This window comes from Mobula hypostoma, chromosome 9 (assembly GCF_963921235.1).
Source record: "Mobula hypostoma chromosome 9, sMobHyp1.1, whole genome shotgun sequence".
Taxonomy (NCBI): domain Eukaryota; kingdom Metazoa; phylum Chordata; class Chondrichthyes; order Myliobatiformes; family Myliobatidae; genus Mobula; species Mobula hypostoma.
In genome coordinates this window covers 14,789,248-14,805,736 of record NC_086105.1, presented here as the reverse complement: position 1 = coordinate 14,805,736, position 16,489 = coordinate 14,789,248, and the positions used below count along the sequence as shown (strand labels likewise).

General features: G+C 41.0%; 1 protein-coding gene across 6 annotated transcripts in view; it reads right to left on the bottom strand.

Moving 5' to 3' along the window:
* The window catches only part of tbc1d30 (TBC1 domain family, member 30), an 83,492-nt gene that overhangs the window by 39,978 nt on the left and 27,025 nt on the right, over positions 1–16,489 (bottom strand). For 2 of the 6 annotated variants that reach the window (XM_063057768.1, XM_063057769.1), the window contains exons 3-7: positions 14,852–14,913; positions 13,122–13,187; positions 7,060–7,185; positions 3,289–3,474; positions 1,124–1,292 (exon numbers count right to left, since the gene is read on the bottom strand). In XM_063057768.1, coding sequence (XP_062913838.1) covers positions 1,124–1,292; positions 3,289–3,474; positions 7,060–7,185; positions 13,122–13,187; positions 14,852–14,913 — 609 coding nt within the window. Of the gene's footprint in view, positions 1–1,123; positions 1,293–3,288; positions 3,475–7,059; positions 7,186–13,121; positions 13,188–14,851; positions 14,914–15,617; positions 15,662–15,982; positions 15,998–16,029; positions 16,352–16,489 lie in introns of those variants that run through there. The other 4 variants (XM_063057774.1, XM_063057770.1, XM_063057772.1 and 1 more) reach the window with 4 other exon arrangements.

The following is a 16,489-nucleotide window of genomic DNA, read 5'->3' as shown; positions in this document are numbered from 1 at the left end:
TTGAACTTTTTTTTTGGAAGGAATTTAAATGCTCTCCCCATGACAATCTAGCTGCCTCTGGGTGCTCTGGTTTCCCCCAACATTCCAAAGACATACAGTTAAGGGTAATGAGTTGTGGGCTTGCTATGTTGGTGCCAGAACGCGGTGACATTTGCAGGCTGCCCAGCACAACCTTTGATTTGACGCATTTCATTGTATGTTACGATGTACTTGTGACAAATAATGCTAATCTGTGATATCACTCTGGAGAAACATTGTATCATTTCTTAATGCATGTATGCATTTCTAAATGACAATAAAAGAGGACTGAGTGTTCTCATAATCTAATCTCTAAATGGGATCTTTTGTTTCTTTTTCCCCCTTCTCTCTAGCTCTCCTCATTCACCCATTAAGTAGGAGGCATTAAAAGTAATTATGCTTTCTGGACAAGTTGGATCACCAGTCTATTTTCTTTGTACATACATTCCTTTGTACCACTGCCCCAGTCCAGAGTGGACATCTTTTCTATTGGGGGTGACTAAATCTTTGAGCCATAAGTAACAGCTGGCCATTGATAAATCTATTGGAACATTCAAGAGAAATATTTTGCCAAAGGATTAGTAAATCATCACACTCATTACTACTAGAAGAGAAGAAGAAGAATAGCCCTTAACTCAGCAGTGGAGTTATCGAGGCAGCTTCTTTTGACGGTGTTTCCGTAGCAAGCTATTCTTGTTTTTACGAGGCCAAGTTGCTAGCTCAACACTCAACCCGACTTGGATTCAAACTCGGAATCCTCTCCAGAGTCCGGCGCTGATATTATTGCGCCACCAAGTGGGACTCGTTACTATTAGAACAACATTTTATAGACGTATTTGAGAAAGGGGACAAGAATCAAATGGATAGGAATAATGCTGCAAACTTTCACCTAATTAGGATGAGAACAGATACATAGCACATGGACCAGCTGGGCTGAATTATGTCCTTGGCTTACAAACCCATGTCAGATTTGTTACTCTCACAAAAACATCCCCTTCTCAACATAAAATTGTCTTTGGAAATAATTAACAATACAAGTCTGCAGAAAAAAGGAAAAGCAGATTGCTGAAAGGAAATCTTCTTATAATAAAACATAGGAAATTACCTGCACTTTCTTTGTTGGCAACCTTCTGGAGATCATCCAGGTACTGAGAAAGCTCAGGTAGCTTGATCCGAAGAAGATCTCGAAAAACAGCCATATCCACTGATAAAGCACGTAGATTATTGGCAAAATAACTCTCCGGAAGCACTTTGTCAATCAAATAAATCATTATCTGCATGTTAAAAAATAAAAAGCAATGTGAAATAGACATAACACAACTAAATTTTCCTTCCTATGTAAAATTTATTCTATAGCCACAATTTTTAAAAAAAACTTTGACCTGGAATTGATTTTTATGCTTTTCATTTGGATTTGTATTAGAATCAGAATCTGAGCCCCAGGTGCTGTGGTGAAGTTTAGTATACTGTATAGCTGCTGATGCAATATGCCAAATTTAAATCTTTCAATGATGTAACATAATGCAGCAAATTACCATAAAGAATTATTTATACTGTAAAAACTAAAATAGCAAGAAGACAGACAAGTAGTTTACAGAGGCACAATAGACTGCAGGCACTGGAAATGAGAGCAGAAAATTAATTGCTGAAGGAAATTAGTAGGTCAAGCAGCATCTATAGAGGAAAATGGATGCTCAAGATTTTGGATCAAGAACTTACTTCAGGACCCAGACCACTGTGGTTTTGACAGTACGCAAAATGAAAATTGTCCATTTGTTAAATGTAGTGTCATGTGACATGGGTGATCATAGTCTTTCCATGACCATGATTGTTCTTGGCAATTTTTTCTACAGCAGTCATTCACCATTGTCTTCTTCTGGGCAGTGTCTTTACAAGATGGGTGACCCCCAGCTATTTATCAATACTCTTCTGAGACTGTCTGCCTGGCGTCAGTGGTTGCATAACCAGGGCTTGTGATATCCACCAACTGCTTGTATGACCATCCACCACCTGTTTCCATGGCTTCACGTGTCCCGGATTGGGGGGCTAAGCAGGTGCTGCACCTTACCCAAAGGAGACCTGCCATCTAGTGGAAGGTAGGAGCGCCTTACACCTCCTTTGGTAGAGATATATCTGCACACCGCCACACATAAAAATGAAATAGACAAATGAGATTATAGAAAAAGACAAGAGACAAGAGAAATCTGAAGATGGAAAAAAAGGAGACAATTTTTTAAAATACTGATAGAATTTCTATTACTGCCTTTTCCTGTATATAGAGCACTGCAGGGTACTTTTTCCGCATTCATACAAATTACAGTCCTGGTTTTATTCCTTGATTCCAATTATAGTCATAGAGTCATAGAAAAGTTCAACCCATTTAGTCCATGTCGAATCATTTAAAATGCCTTCTCCCATCAACCTGAATTGTATGAAGTTGGGGAAGTGCAGTTCTACATGTGTACAGTCAAGGCACATTATTTTTTAGTCCATTATGATTATCCTGAATGATTAAATATTGAAGGGTCAGCCTTGTTTTAATAATAACTGTTAACCAAGGAAGGTTCCAGATCTGTCGCATATGATAAATAACTTTTTCAGGTGACATATATTGCTGTTGTTCTTTCCTGCACCTTGTGGCGCATCGTGCGACAACCTTTAATATTTTTGTCTGTTTTTTACGAGATCGAGTTGCTAGCTCGATGCTCAACCCAGCACAGACGGAAAGCATGCAAAGAGCCGGCCAGGATCGAACCCAGGACCACTTGCCTCCAAGTCTGGTGAGGATGCCACTACGTGACTGGCTGGCTGACACATTCATTGAGGCATAACTTAATCACTCAGCTGAAGATTTCTTTGCATTATTTTGAGCATTTATTCTGGGAGTCTGGGCAATAACTATTCCTCACTCATAATTTCTAAAGAATAAATTACCTGGTTGTTATCATATTGTTCTTTAAGGAAACTTGCAATAGCCAAATTAATCAAGTTCCTACATTCGAATAGTAAGGGTAAAGAATTTTGGGTCACCCTGCAAGGATGTGGAAGGCACTGCATAATTACAAACTGTTCTTTTTTTTCCATCTTGTGCCTTTAAGAAAAGATAGGGTTCCAGTTAGAAACCTATCATGTACCTATGATAGAGCTCCAATTAGGAGAAGATATTGATCAATGAAAACACAAATTCCCAGGAATGTGATACTGCAATATTTAGACAAATTTTTCATCTCTAACTGCATCAACAGGATTATTCTCTGCCTCTGAACTCACCTTCAGTGCATCTCCTTCATTTACTTCCATCACTTCCAATATGAGCGCTGCAAGCACATTGAAGCCTTGACAATAACCAACAAATTTATTCCAACGAGCATAGGCTAGAAGGACCCGCTTCAGCACCACACGATCCTGTTCAGCCTCCTGGCCACAGTAAGAACTGCAGCCTGTTCTGTGAAGATCCTTCACACAAGGACATGTTTAAGTAACTCTTTATGCACATTATAGAAACTCATAAACCTAATAAATCTAGATGCTTTTTGCGTACAGTAGTATTAATAACAAACTGCTGGAGGAACTCATTGGGTCAGGCAGCATCTGTAGAAGTAGAGGGACAGTAAATATTCTGATCGAAACTCTGTTTGAGAATGTAGAGGGAAGATATTGAGCTATTAAGTTAGATGGCTAAAAGCTTAGTTAGAGCTGCAGGTTTTATTAAAAGAAGAAGGGGAAAAAAAGCAGGGAAGCGGTTCCAGAGCTTAGGGCCTTGGCAGCTCTCACAATGTGGAGAAATTGGGTCAGCGGATGAGTAAGTGGGCAATATTGATGGAGTCCTGATGAAGGGTCTCAGCCCAAAACATCACCCCTTTATTCCTTTTCATAGATGCTACCTGACCTCCTGAGTTCCTCCAGCATTTTGTCTGTGCTGCTGGTGAAAATTTTCTGTTTTGGTGCAATAGTATTAATAAACAGATCAAACCGATCACACTGCAATTCAGAATACCCTGCTACAATTAAAGAGAAAGTGCAGTGGAAGGCATGGGTCATGATGAGTTAGGTTGGGAGATCCAGAGTTCATTGTTTATCACACAAGACTCAAAACTTTGGTAACAGTGGGATTAATAAGGCATCTGTAATTTTAACTATTTTCTCCTCACTCCATAGACAAAAAAGATATTTGATAAAGGTACTTAATGATCATTTGTAATACTCTGGAGAATATGTGTGGAAATGAGTCGAAGGAGATTACTCTACTAGGAGTCAGAACAGACAAATGGCCACCTACAGTACCACAACAATAATATAAATGCACTCCATCTTCCTATTGACAGTGCAAATTGGGTGTTGTGCAAGATAAGCGGAGAGCTAATTTTCCTCAACTTTCTGCTAGGTGGGTTGAAGTCTAAATTACCTTGGTTGACTCATATGTCCTAATAGCAAGGAGGGATGAGTAATATAAGTGGTGCCCTTTCAAAGACAGTTACAATGCTAAAACAGTACATTTAGAACCCCAAAGCAAATTTAGTAAGTAAAATGTTGTCTGCTTATATTTATTTCCTAATTAGTGTGCTTAGTGTGTTCACAAGCACTCTACATTTCAGCCTTCATCCAATACAATAACAATCTAAATGTCTCAGTATAGTAGAAGCATCCTATAAGCATCTACATTATTTGTGAATTTACTCTATGTAATATATCATTTAAGGTCACAATAACATGTCATATCAAAGGAGTGCTGCCAGGATATATTGACATCCATTTTGTGCCAATTATGGATCCTGGAGAGATCAAGAGCATCGACAGATTTATTTTGAAAGATAAATAGAAACACATGGAAAGATAAGCAGAGGTTTAAGTTCAAATACCAGAGAAATTAATTGACCACAAAATAATTTGTTTTCATAAGAATAAACAGCTATTGGAAATGTTATGTGTCAATTAGATTTTTGTGTAATGGAAAGATAACTGCTTAGAAATTTCATTGTACCTGGAAATGAGTACAGGTTGTATACCCTGTACACACTGCACACACTGGTTCACACCACTGAGAGCGTACGACCCTGATTTTAGTGCCAGTCACTGGCAGTGAGCTTCAAGGCAGCTCCAGCATCGTAAGCAAGTACCATACTTTTACAGGTCTCCATAATTCTGTCAACATCGTCTACCTGCTGAAACTTGTCTACGCCCACCTGGACAAGTCAGGGAGCACTGTGAGGGTCATGTTTTTTGACTTCTCCAGTGCGTTCAACACCATCCGCCCTGCTCTGCTGGGGGAGAAGCTGACAGCGATGCAGGTGGATGCTTTCCTGGTGTCATGGATTCTTGATTACCTGACTGGCAGAGCACAGTACGTGTGCTTGCAACACTGTGAGTCCGTCAGAGTGATCAGCAGCACTGGGGCTCCACAGGAGACTGTCTTGTCTCCCTTTCTCTTCACCATTTACACCTCGGACTTCAACTACTGCACAGAGCCTTGTCATCTTCAGAAGTTTTCGGATGACTCTGCCATAGTTGGATGTATCAGCAAGGGAGATGAGGCTGAGTACAGGGTTACGGTAGGAAACTTCGTCACATGGTGTGAGCAGAATTATCTGCAGTTTAATGTGAAAAAGGTGAAGGAGCTGGTGGTAGACCTGAGGAGAGCTAAGGTACCAGAGACCCCTGTTTCCATCCAGGGGCTCAGGGTGGACATGGTGGAGGATTACAAATACCTGCGGATATGAACTGACAATAAACTGGACAGGTCAAAGAACACTGAGGCTGTCTACAAGAAGGGTCAGAGCCGTCTCTATTTCCTGCGGAGACTGAGGTCCTTTAACATCTGCCGGACGATACTGAGGATGTTGTACGAGTCTGTGGTGGCCTGGCATAATTTACATATTACTATTTAACTATTTATGGTTTTATTACTATTTATTATTTATGGTACAACTATAACAAAAACCAATTTCCCCCGGGATCAATAAAGTATGACTATAACTATAACAGCTTGATAGGGTTGGAATACAAATTTGAATTCTTTGGTTTGGATTTAATACTGATGGACATTTTCAGTGAAGGATCTTCCACCTTCATTGAAAAGTAAATTTGCGTGATGAGAGGGGGTGAGATATCAGTCGAGTGTCTGTGTTTCAACTCTATTGACAGATCAACAGTTTGACAAATTTTTCAAATGTCATTGTCACTTGTCAAGTAAACTACTTATTATTTCTCCACACTTTGGGTAATCTGTGAAATTAGAATACTGTAACTTAAAGCTTACAAAGACCACCTGACAAGACCACCATAAATTGCCCTTTATCGTAGGATAATGACAAAGAGAATTAAAGAATGTATATGTGAGAGGGCGTAAACTCTAGAGGTATTAGGAAGTAAGGGCAGTGACAATGGGGCTAATTGGTTTGTTGCCATGGAAGCTGGAATGGATCTGATTGGCTGAATGGTCTTCTACTGCATTGTTATAAAATCTTAAAATTCACTGGAACAATTTGATATTAATAAAAAATTTTTTAAATGAAACCCTTCAGAGCAGAAAAACATTGCACTTAGTTCATTCAAAAATAAGAATTAATTCTTAGTTTTCATCTTTACAATATTCCTCTCCATTGAAATGAATGAGTTTATTGCATGGTACAGAATCACCAAGCAGATTTCCCAGCACAGCGGCTGGCAAGTTGCAGAAAATTCATATCCTACTGCAGTCCAACACTGGGACGCAATTGGAAAAGATGCAAAATACAATAGCCAGTGAGTCTGAGTCTTATACTTTGCAGAAGAACCAAACCTCCCCTTACTCATTAGCTTGTTGTGGAACTTCTGGCTCGTTCCAGCACCGTCTGCTTCACTAACTCATACAAAAAATGCAATACATTATTGGAAAATGCATTAAGTTTCAAAATGAAACTTTCTGCTCCTCTGGATTCATTACAGCTGCACTCATTAAAATATTTTCACACACATATAGTATTCTCCATGTACCTCTGCAATACTAGAATGGGAACAATAAAAATATTAAATCTGTAAGTAATTATGTTGGGGTATATCTACCTTCACAATCTGAATGCCCATGGAATCATCGTCAGGGTTACTCCTATCATTAAAAGCAAACCGCATTGTCTTCTCCCAGTCAATTGAGATACTGTGCAAGTAATGGTCTGCTAGAGTCAGCCAAACCTGAAAGGGAGCAGACAGTCCAATAAAACTCTGAATTCCACAAGGAAAAGTAGATTATAATAAACATTAAGTACACTAAAGAAGATTATCTAAAGGACAAACGCACACTCACTATTAAAACTAAAGCAGTTTTAGCTGATCCACTGGAAACATCCAAAGTGACTGTACATTTTCAAAATGAAACTAAAATTTGGATTAAGGTATTAAAGTTACCAGACAGTTCAATTACTTCAAAAGTATAGTTCCAGTTAATTAAAAACATGTTAATCAGCAAAATTCCAAGTATATTTAATATTCTAAATTATTTCTCCGTAAGTCACTATTAATAGTTCACACAAAAAATAAACATTTTATGTACTATCATTTTAAAAGTGTGTTTACAACAACACATTAATTAAAATGAAGGTCAAATGTCCGATGTTTTGTCTGATTATCTGTAATAGCGCCTTTCACTTCAAACTGCATACAATTAAGGAATTATTAGACCATTGATATTTTCCACTGCTACAACATAGAGAATATGTTGCTTATTTAAAGATTAGACAAGATATATATTTGCACTGTCTCTATGATAGTAAAACATCCTAGTGCTTTTCATCGAGACATAATGGGGAGGAATTGACTCCAACCAAAAGAAAAGCAACATGTTTAGGTGGGATAATCATTATCTTTCAATGTCTAACTCATTTGCAGAAACAGCAATCAGGATATTGTAAAATGCTAATAAATTCCCTTTAAATTAGTAACTATAGACACTGCCCAGAGCAAACGATTTCTGAAGAAAAGTTTGCTGAGAACAATCATGATCAAAGACCATGATCGCCCATGTCAAATGACATAGGACACAATGATGATGATAAAAAGGCACCAGTTCAATATTTGCACAAGTTCCTAGACTGAGTTATTCTGTATATGATGTTCAAGGTATCAAGTGGGGTAAAACAGTTTCATATGTCAAGCTATGCAAAAAAGAGTACTCTTTCAAGATCTCTAGTACAGTCAATATTGGAGTAAGAAGTAATAGTAATGATCTTTCAAGAATCACCAGATTCTGGAATGGTTCCAGAAGACTGGAAAAATGGAAATGTTACACCACTCTTCCAGAAGGGAGAGAGGCAGAAAAAAGGAAACTATAGGCCAGTTAGTCTGACCTCAGTGGTTGGGAAGATGTTGGAGTTGACTATGAAGGTTGAAGTTTCAAGGTACTTGGAGGCACATGATAAAAAAGGCCGTAGGCCATGGTTTCCTCAAGGAAAAATCTTGCCTGACAAACTTATTGGAATTATTTGAAGAAATAATAAGCAGGATAGACCAAGGAGAATCAGTTGATGTTGTGTACTTGGATTTTCAGAAGGCTTTTGACAAGATGCCACATACGAGGTTGCTTAACAAGCTATGAATGTTACAGGAAAGATTCTAGCATGGACAAAGCAGTGGCTGATTGGCAGGAGGCAAAGAGTGAGAATAAAGGGAGCCTTTTCTGGTTGAATAGCGGTGACAAGCAGTGTTCTATGTTGCACCCGATTCTTTTTACATTGTCTACCAATGATTTGGATGATGGAATTGATGGCTTTGTTGCAAAGTTTGCAGATGATATGAAAGCAGGTGGAGCAGCAGGTAGTTTTGAGCATGTAGAGAGGTTACAGAAGGACTTAGGCAGATTAGGAGAATGGGCAAGAAATGGCAGATGGAATACAGTGTCAGGAAGTATTTGGTCATGCACTTTAGTAGAAGAAATGTGAAGGTTGACTATTTTTTAAAATGGAGAGAAAATGTTAAAAAACTGAGATGCAAAGGGACTTGGGAGTCATTGTGCAAGATTCCCTAAAGGTTAATTTGCAGGTTGAGTCTGTGGTGAGGAAGGCAAATGAGATGTTAGCATTCATTTCAAGAGGATTACTATATAAAAGCAAGGATGGAATGTTTAGACTTTATAAAGCACTGGTGAGGCGTCACTTGGAGTATTGTGAGCAGTTCTGGGCCCTGTCTTAGAGAGGATTGGAAAGGATTCAAAGAGGTTCCTGCAAGTGATTCCAGAATTGAGTAGCTTGTCATACGAAGAGCGTTTGGTGGCTCTGGAATCACTAGATGGCTTTTCTATTCACTAGAATTCAGAAGAGTGAGGGGTGACCTCACTGAAACCTATCAAACGGTGAAAGGACTTGATAGCGTGGACATGGAGAGGATGTTTCCTATGGTGGCAGAGTCTATGACCAGAGGACACAGCCTCAGAATAGAGGGATGTCTTTTTAGAACAGAGATGAGGAGGAATTCATTTCTAGAGGTATAGAATATAAGAGCAGGAATGTGATGTTGAGGCTCTATAAGGTACTTGTGAGACCACACTTGGAGTCTTGTATGGAGTTTTGGACTCCTTATTTTAGAAGGGGTATACTGACATTGGAGAGGGTTCAGAGAAGATTCACGAGAATGATTCCAGGAATGAAAGGGTTACCGTATAAGGAACGTCTGGCAGCTCTTGGGCTGTATTCCCTGGTGTTCAGGAGAATGAGGGGGGATCTCATAGAAACATTCCAAATGTTAAAAGGCCTAAACAGATTAGATATAGCAAAGTTATTTCCCATGGTAGGGAAGTCTAGGACATGAGGGCACAAATTCAGGATTGAAGGACGTCCAGTTGGAACAGAGATGCAGAGAAATTACTTGAGTCAAAGGGTGGTAAATCTGTGGAATTTTTTGCCACGAGCAGCTGTGGAGGACAAGTCATTGGGTATATTTAAGGCAGAGGTAGATAGGTTCTTGAATAGCCAGGGCATCAAAGGGTATGGGGAGAAGGCAGGAGAGTGGGGATGATTAGAAGAATTGGATCAGCCCATGATTGAATGTTGGAGCAGATTTGATGGGCCGAATGGCCTGCTTCTGCTCCTTTATCTTATAATCTTCTGAATTTCTTTAGACAAAGAGTGGTGAATCTGTGGGATTCTTTGCCACAGGCAGCAACAGAGGCCAAGTCTTTATGTATATTTAAGGCAGAGGTTGATAGATTCATGAAGGGATACAGGGAGAAGGCAAGAGACTGGAGCGGAGAGGAAAATTAGATCAGCTAAGATGAAATGGTGGAGCAGACTCGATAGACCAAGTGGCCTAATTCTTCTCCTATATCTAATGGTCTTATGGTCTTAATATCACAGAGAAAGTTAGTTGGGATTGTATTGGAGTGCGAATACCAGGAAGTTAGCAGAGGTCTAGGAACAGGACGCAAGGGGAAAGGAAGGATGGGGGATGAGTCATCGCATTGCAATACCAGCTGCGAAGAACATAGTGGATGCCATTAGGTGGGAGTGGGCACTGAACCTTGGTAGTGAGGGGACAACAGTGGTTGGAACAATTGGTAATTCTAATGAAACATAAAGTAGCCCCTCCATTGAAGACAACAGATGCCTGATGCCATGGACTCTGCTCCAGCGGTTCAGTGGGCAGCACAGTGACACAGCTAGTGAAGCCTCTGCCTCACAGTGCTAGAGAGCCAGTCTGAATCCTGGTCCCAGGTGCTGTTTGCATGGAGTATACACATTCCCTATGTGAGGTAAGGGTTTCATCCCGGTGCTCCACCTTCTTCCCACCTCTCAACGATATGTGCATTGGTAGATTAACTGCCCATGTAAATTCCTCTATTATATAAATGAATGGTAGCCTTGTGTGGAGGGTGGGGGGGAGCTAAAGAGAACATGGCTGAATGATGATAGATGGATGGATGATAGACAGAAATGTTCAATGAGCTAAAAGATGCATTTGTGTACAATGTGACTTTAGAGCATCAGGGAGGTGACACTTATAAGTAACACCACATCAGTCAACCCCATCAGTTAAGGTGAAGGGTCTCAGGCTGAAATTTCAACTGTTTACTCCTTTCCACAGATGCTGCCTGACCTGCTGAGGTCCTCCAGCATTTTGTATGTGTTACTTTAATTAAGGTCTTCTTGCTTCATTGTTGAAGGTTTGGTTCTGTCACTCATGAGCCTTATCACTGCATAACAATATTGCACAAGTAACAGAACACAGAAAACCTACAGCACAATACAGGCCCTTCTGCCCAAGATGCCGTGCCAAACATGTTCTTATTTTAGAAATTACCTAGAGTTACCCAGAGCCCTCTATTTTTCTAAGCTCTATGTACCTATCCAGGTGTCTCTTAAAAGACCCTATCGTATCCGCCTCCACCACCGTTGCTGGCAGCCCATTCCACACACGCACCACCCTCTGCATAAAAAACTTGCCCCTGACATCTCCTCTGTACCTACTCCCAAGAACCTTAAAACTGTCCTCTCGTGTTAGCCATTTCAGCCCTGGGAAAAAGCCTCTGACTATCCCCATGATCAATGCCTCTTATCATCTTATACACCTCAATCAGGTCACCTCTCATCCTCCGTCACTCCAGGGAGAAAAGGCCAAGATGTCAAATGAATCATGAATGCTGCTTGACATCGCTGCTTATGCCCAGATGGCCACAATATAATTTCAAAGTGAATGCTCATAAAACAATCAATTCTTTTGTTAAAGCTCTGTTCCACAATGCACAAAAATGTCGATCTACTATATATAGCAGAATTTTTAAGCTGGTATCTGTGAAAAGAGAGACGCCCAATCCCTTTACAAAGACACTGCTAGCATAGAGCCTTACAGCGGCAGCTATAAGATCACAGTTCAATTCCTGACGCTGTTTTGTAAAGAATTTATTTATTCTCCCCATGACCGCATGGATTTCCTCCAAGTTTTCTGACTTCCTTCCACAACCCAAAGAAGTACAAGTTAGGGTTGTTAAGTTTTGTGCATGCTATGTGGGAAACATTTCCTTATCCAATTTGGCTGTGTCTATTCTGTGGGATCGAAGGGACACATTGTTCTTCTAGTCCTACTCAAAATGTCCACCAACATATTGTTCCACCTGTCCTTATCACCACCACCACTTGCACCCCGCTGCATATCAGCTGCAACCACTCCACTTATCTCTTTGTTTAGAGACTGAGGAATGTTGCTCTGCTCTCACCAGACTCTACAAATTACCTCCAATTTCTATTCCATTATCCTCACTTTCCCTTTCCTTCCTCAGTTCCTCTTCCTACATTTCCATAGGAGAGGCTATTGACTATTTTCTACTGTGAGAACACTTCCACGGCTAACTCAATATCCTTTCACCCTCCTACGACACCTGTCTATTCAACTGTAGGAGTGTAACAACTGCTCCTTTATTAAGTCCTGCCTACCACTCAGTGTTCCAAAAACTCCTCTCATGTGAAACAACTTTACTCTTTTCTTCCGATTTTCCTGCCATCTTTATCATTAGGGATCTGGTCTTCATTACAAGAGCAAAATACACCTAACAATGGTTGGTTTATAATGAACTGAGGAAGGGAAGAGAATGTGAGGATAGTGAATAGTTTATAAAAACATGGTTTTATGTTGGCTTTGACTTCTCTTGACAGCCATGGTTATGTCATCCTGCTTTTGGAATACTACAACTTCTTTGTGATGTATAAATCCTGCACCTTCCAAATTGCTCCCAAAACTTCCAGCCATTGCTGCTTTGCCATCATCCCTGCTCATGTTCCTTTCCAATCAATGTAGGCCAGCTCCTCTTTTGTGCCTCTGTAATTTCCTTTACTCACTGATACATCTGACTTTAGCTGCTCCTTCTCAAGAGTCCTGGCCTTTACAAACTCTTAGGAAATAATGCAATATACTCCAGATATGAATTAAGTGCTATCTCTGTAGTCTCATTGTCACTAATTGTGAAGCACTGCAAACTTGAAGATTATGTTACAGCAGCATCTACTACTGTGATCAGTAATAATAATCCTTCATATTACTGTATAATATGCCCACTGAAGATGAAAATAACTCTTTAAATATTATTATTGATAAATACTCGTTAAATAAAGATGTAAAAAAAGTCTTTACAATTGGTAATCACTTACCCTTTTCCTCCATTCCTTCGGTATTCCGGTTGGCAATCTAGCAACAGCTTTCAGAGCATCATACCACTAAAATGAAGGTATAGCTATCAGTTAATTCTGCAAAATAGTTCCAGTTTAAAAAAAACTTAAATTGTTTTAGCTATCACCGCATTTTTCATCTTGAAGTAAAATCATTTTTCTAATCATTCCTGTACTTCAGAAGGCAACTATTGATGCTGGTGAAGATAGCCTTGATTGCCCGGTGGGGATTTGTGCTAGTTGTCAATTTCCCATGACAATGAAGCCATTGTATTCTTAAAAGTATTTGACATGACAAAACATTATAGTCAAGCACAATCTAGAACAAAGACTGGCATTTTCTGTCAGGAAATTAATTGGCAGTGCTCAGATTCAACTGATCTCCCATCTATGCAAGGATATTTCCACTGATATTCTGGGTCTTAACACGAGTTACCACAGTGTGAAAGTGTTAAGGTGGTAAACAGACTTTGACTTCAAGCAACTGGTAGCTCCTACTATTTATCAAGTTTCCATTGCCTGATCTGGTCACTCATTCTTTGATTGTTCATTGTTGCAAGCAGGGGTATTTTGTTTTTGCTTTGGCCCTTGTTGAATGTGCCCTTACAATATGCATGGTTTGACATTTTCACAATCCTAACCAAGTGACAATTAAGGAATTTTGATACACATCCCACCTCCAAGAGGACCATGACCTTGCTGTCGAGTTTGGAAGCTTGTGTGCCTCAGGACCCGGAGAGCTATGTATGTTGGCTGGAATTGGGGTTTATGCTTTGGCTCTTGACCCATGCCAAACAGGTGAAAGGGTAAAAGGACAGACTAAGAGTGGTCCATCTGTCCTCCAGCTTCACAGGTTCAGTTCAGGGCTAACCCTGACTGGTCAAACAAAATTGTTATGGAAACAGCAATGAAGAATCCTTCTTCTGTATATCCGTGTATGCGATGGTATTCCTGAATCTCTACTAGTGGACTTGCAGGACTGACAGTATTGAAAACTGGGAGGAAGCTACTGACATAATGACGGAAGCCCTGAACATTGCCAGAGATGGAGGACCTGCACTGCTGCCCCTACACACCAGTGGTGGAATGGGCAGCAAGTAAGTAAGTACACACAACACAGTCAAATTGACTTGGAAAAGAATATTGTTTACTCTGACTTTAAAAGTCATGGGTTTTGCAGCTTGGGAGTGGTTAATGTAATTGACAGCAACACACCCATTTCGGAGGCCAAGCACTTCAAGTCAAGTCGCTTTTATTGTCATTTCAACCATAACTGCTGGTACAGTACACACTAAAAATGAAACAACATTCCTCCAGGACTTACTAAAGGGTGTGTGGCCAAGGACGTAGTCTAAAAGCCTCGCTAGTTGTAGGACTGGTCAATCTGTTTTTGCAGATGAATGTCAAATATTGGAGTACTTCTTGCAGCTTTTCAGCATCTGTGATACCTTGCTTTGCCTTGGAGTCTCTCTTCTGTTGAAGATGTTGCTTGCCATTCATTCACAAAAACTTGGGGTTGCATCGGTCTAAAAATGCCAGCTGTTTCATTATGACCAAATGCCATGAGGAAGGCAAAATCACAACTGGAACTAAGATTTCCCAAGAGGGCATTGGGCAGCAAGTTCTCTCCCTACTGGTCACCTGCATTATATCCTTAACCACCTTCCCAATATCCCAAAACTATGACTCCAGGGTCAAAGAGAGTTCCGTACCTGCTGAAACCCGTGCTTGCTCAGAGATGGTTCGATTGTAAATTTCAACTTTGTATCGACTCCTAAGCGGGGGGACAGAGGAAATATTAGTGTCAAAAAGAAACGTGCAAATTCTTACGATAAGTATGGTGCTTATATAAAGAAAAAGGAACAGAGTAATTTCGTTGAATATAATACTAAGACTGTTGTTCTGCAGTAACTGTCTATCAAAACAACAGCTGTATTCTCCACCAGCCACCGTCAAATCACGATCACGGCGCTGCACTCTCGCGAAGCGTCACGCTATCTGCCAGATAACAAATCTGCTTTCTCCTCGCTACAGATCCGCACCAACAGCCGGCTCCTCGGCTGCTTCCTGGGGTCAGAAGGATGGACAATTTATACAAGGTCATTTCCAGGAAGGGTAGGGAGCCCATTTTGAACTGTCCACGAAACACCGGGTGCTGAATGTCTCGGACACAGGCACTGTGGGATCAGCCTGGTGAATGCGTGCGCAGAGAAATACACCGCTCGTCATTACGCTGGGCCAAATCGTATTTCGGCAGCTATGATCTCCAGCGGTTCACGGTTCCGCATTGTACACGGCTGCTAATGAAAGCTAAAGAGTTCCCTGCCTTTTTCTATTGTGACCCCAGTCACCAGCATTTCCTCTTTTAAACAAAACACCAACCATCCATTTGCTACCCCGCTCCCCCGTACAAACAAGGGAGCCTCACACGGATTCGTGAACACACCGCCTCCCGGCTCCCCGCTTTCTCCGCCATACCTGCTGCCATCGAACTTCGCTTCCCGATCCAAACCCCCCGTCCTGGGAAGCTTTCCCCGGGCACCGGCAGATCCGCAAACACCTCGCTCATGAAACCTGATCGGCTACTGCACATACACCCACTCGCTGGTCTTTGCATTGTTAAAGTAGACAATAGACCCATCTCCGGCTTTCGCCCATCGAGCCACGATTATAACTCACCCCCTCCCCTCATCCCGGCATTGAAAACAAAAGCAAGGGCGTTGTTTAAACGTGGGGGAAAGGATTTTGCGGCGGTGCTCCGACATTAAACTCTTGGCACTCGGCTGTTGGGCTGTACCCGCCACACCATAGGACATGCACACGATTTACAAGATGTTCCTTACGGATCGCTCTTTTACTCTGGTTTCTTTGCAACAAGAAGAGGCTTCACCTGGTTCCAAAGTGCACAGCAGCCGTGGAGCGGTCCGCGCAATGCAGCTCCTCTTTTTAAGGACATTGCTGATGATGTTAGTCATACTCGCCGTGTTTTGCCTTTTCATACACTTCCCAATACGTTTGCCTGAAGACGGGGACTGTTTACCCTTTTTCATTCCGTATCCTGGTTCAAAGCACAACCCTGAGAGCTTATTCTCTGGAAACAGACTTTGATTTATGTAGAGCGTTCAGATGGGCGCCCAATCGCGTTCGGCATTTCGAGCTATTCTGTTTTTTTTAAGTATATGGACAAAACTAACAGAACCAGCGATAGCACAGACATTAAAAGGGACGGTGGGGTTTGTTGATGTCTTTGTCGGGGAATATCTGCAGTGCAGCAGTAGTAACACGGCCGTTTCACTGCAATCAGTGTAACCGCCCACCTTGACACAGCATCACTACCAGAGTATCTTTAC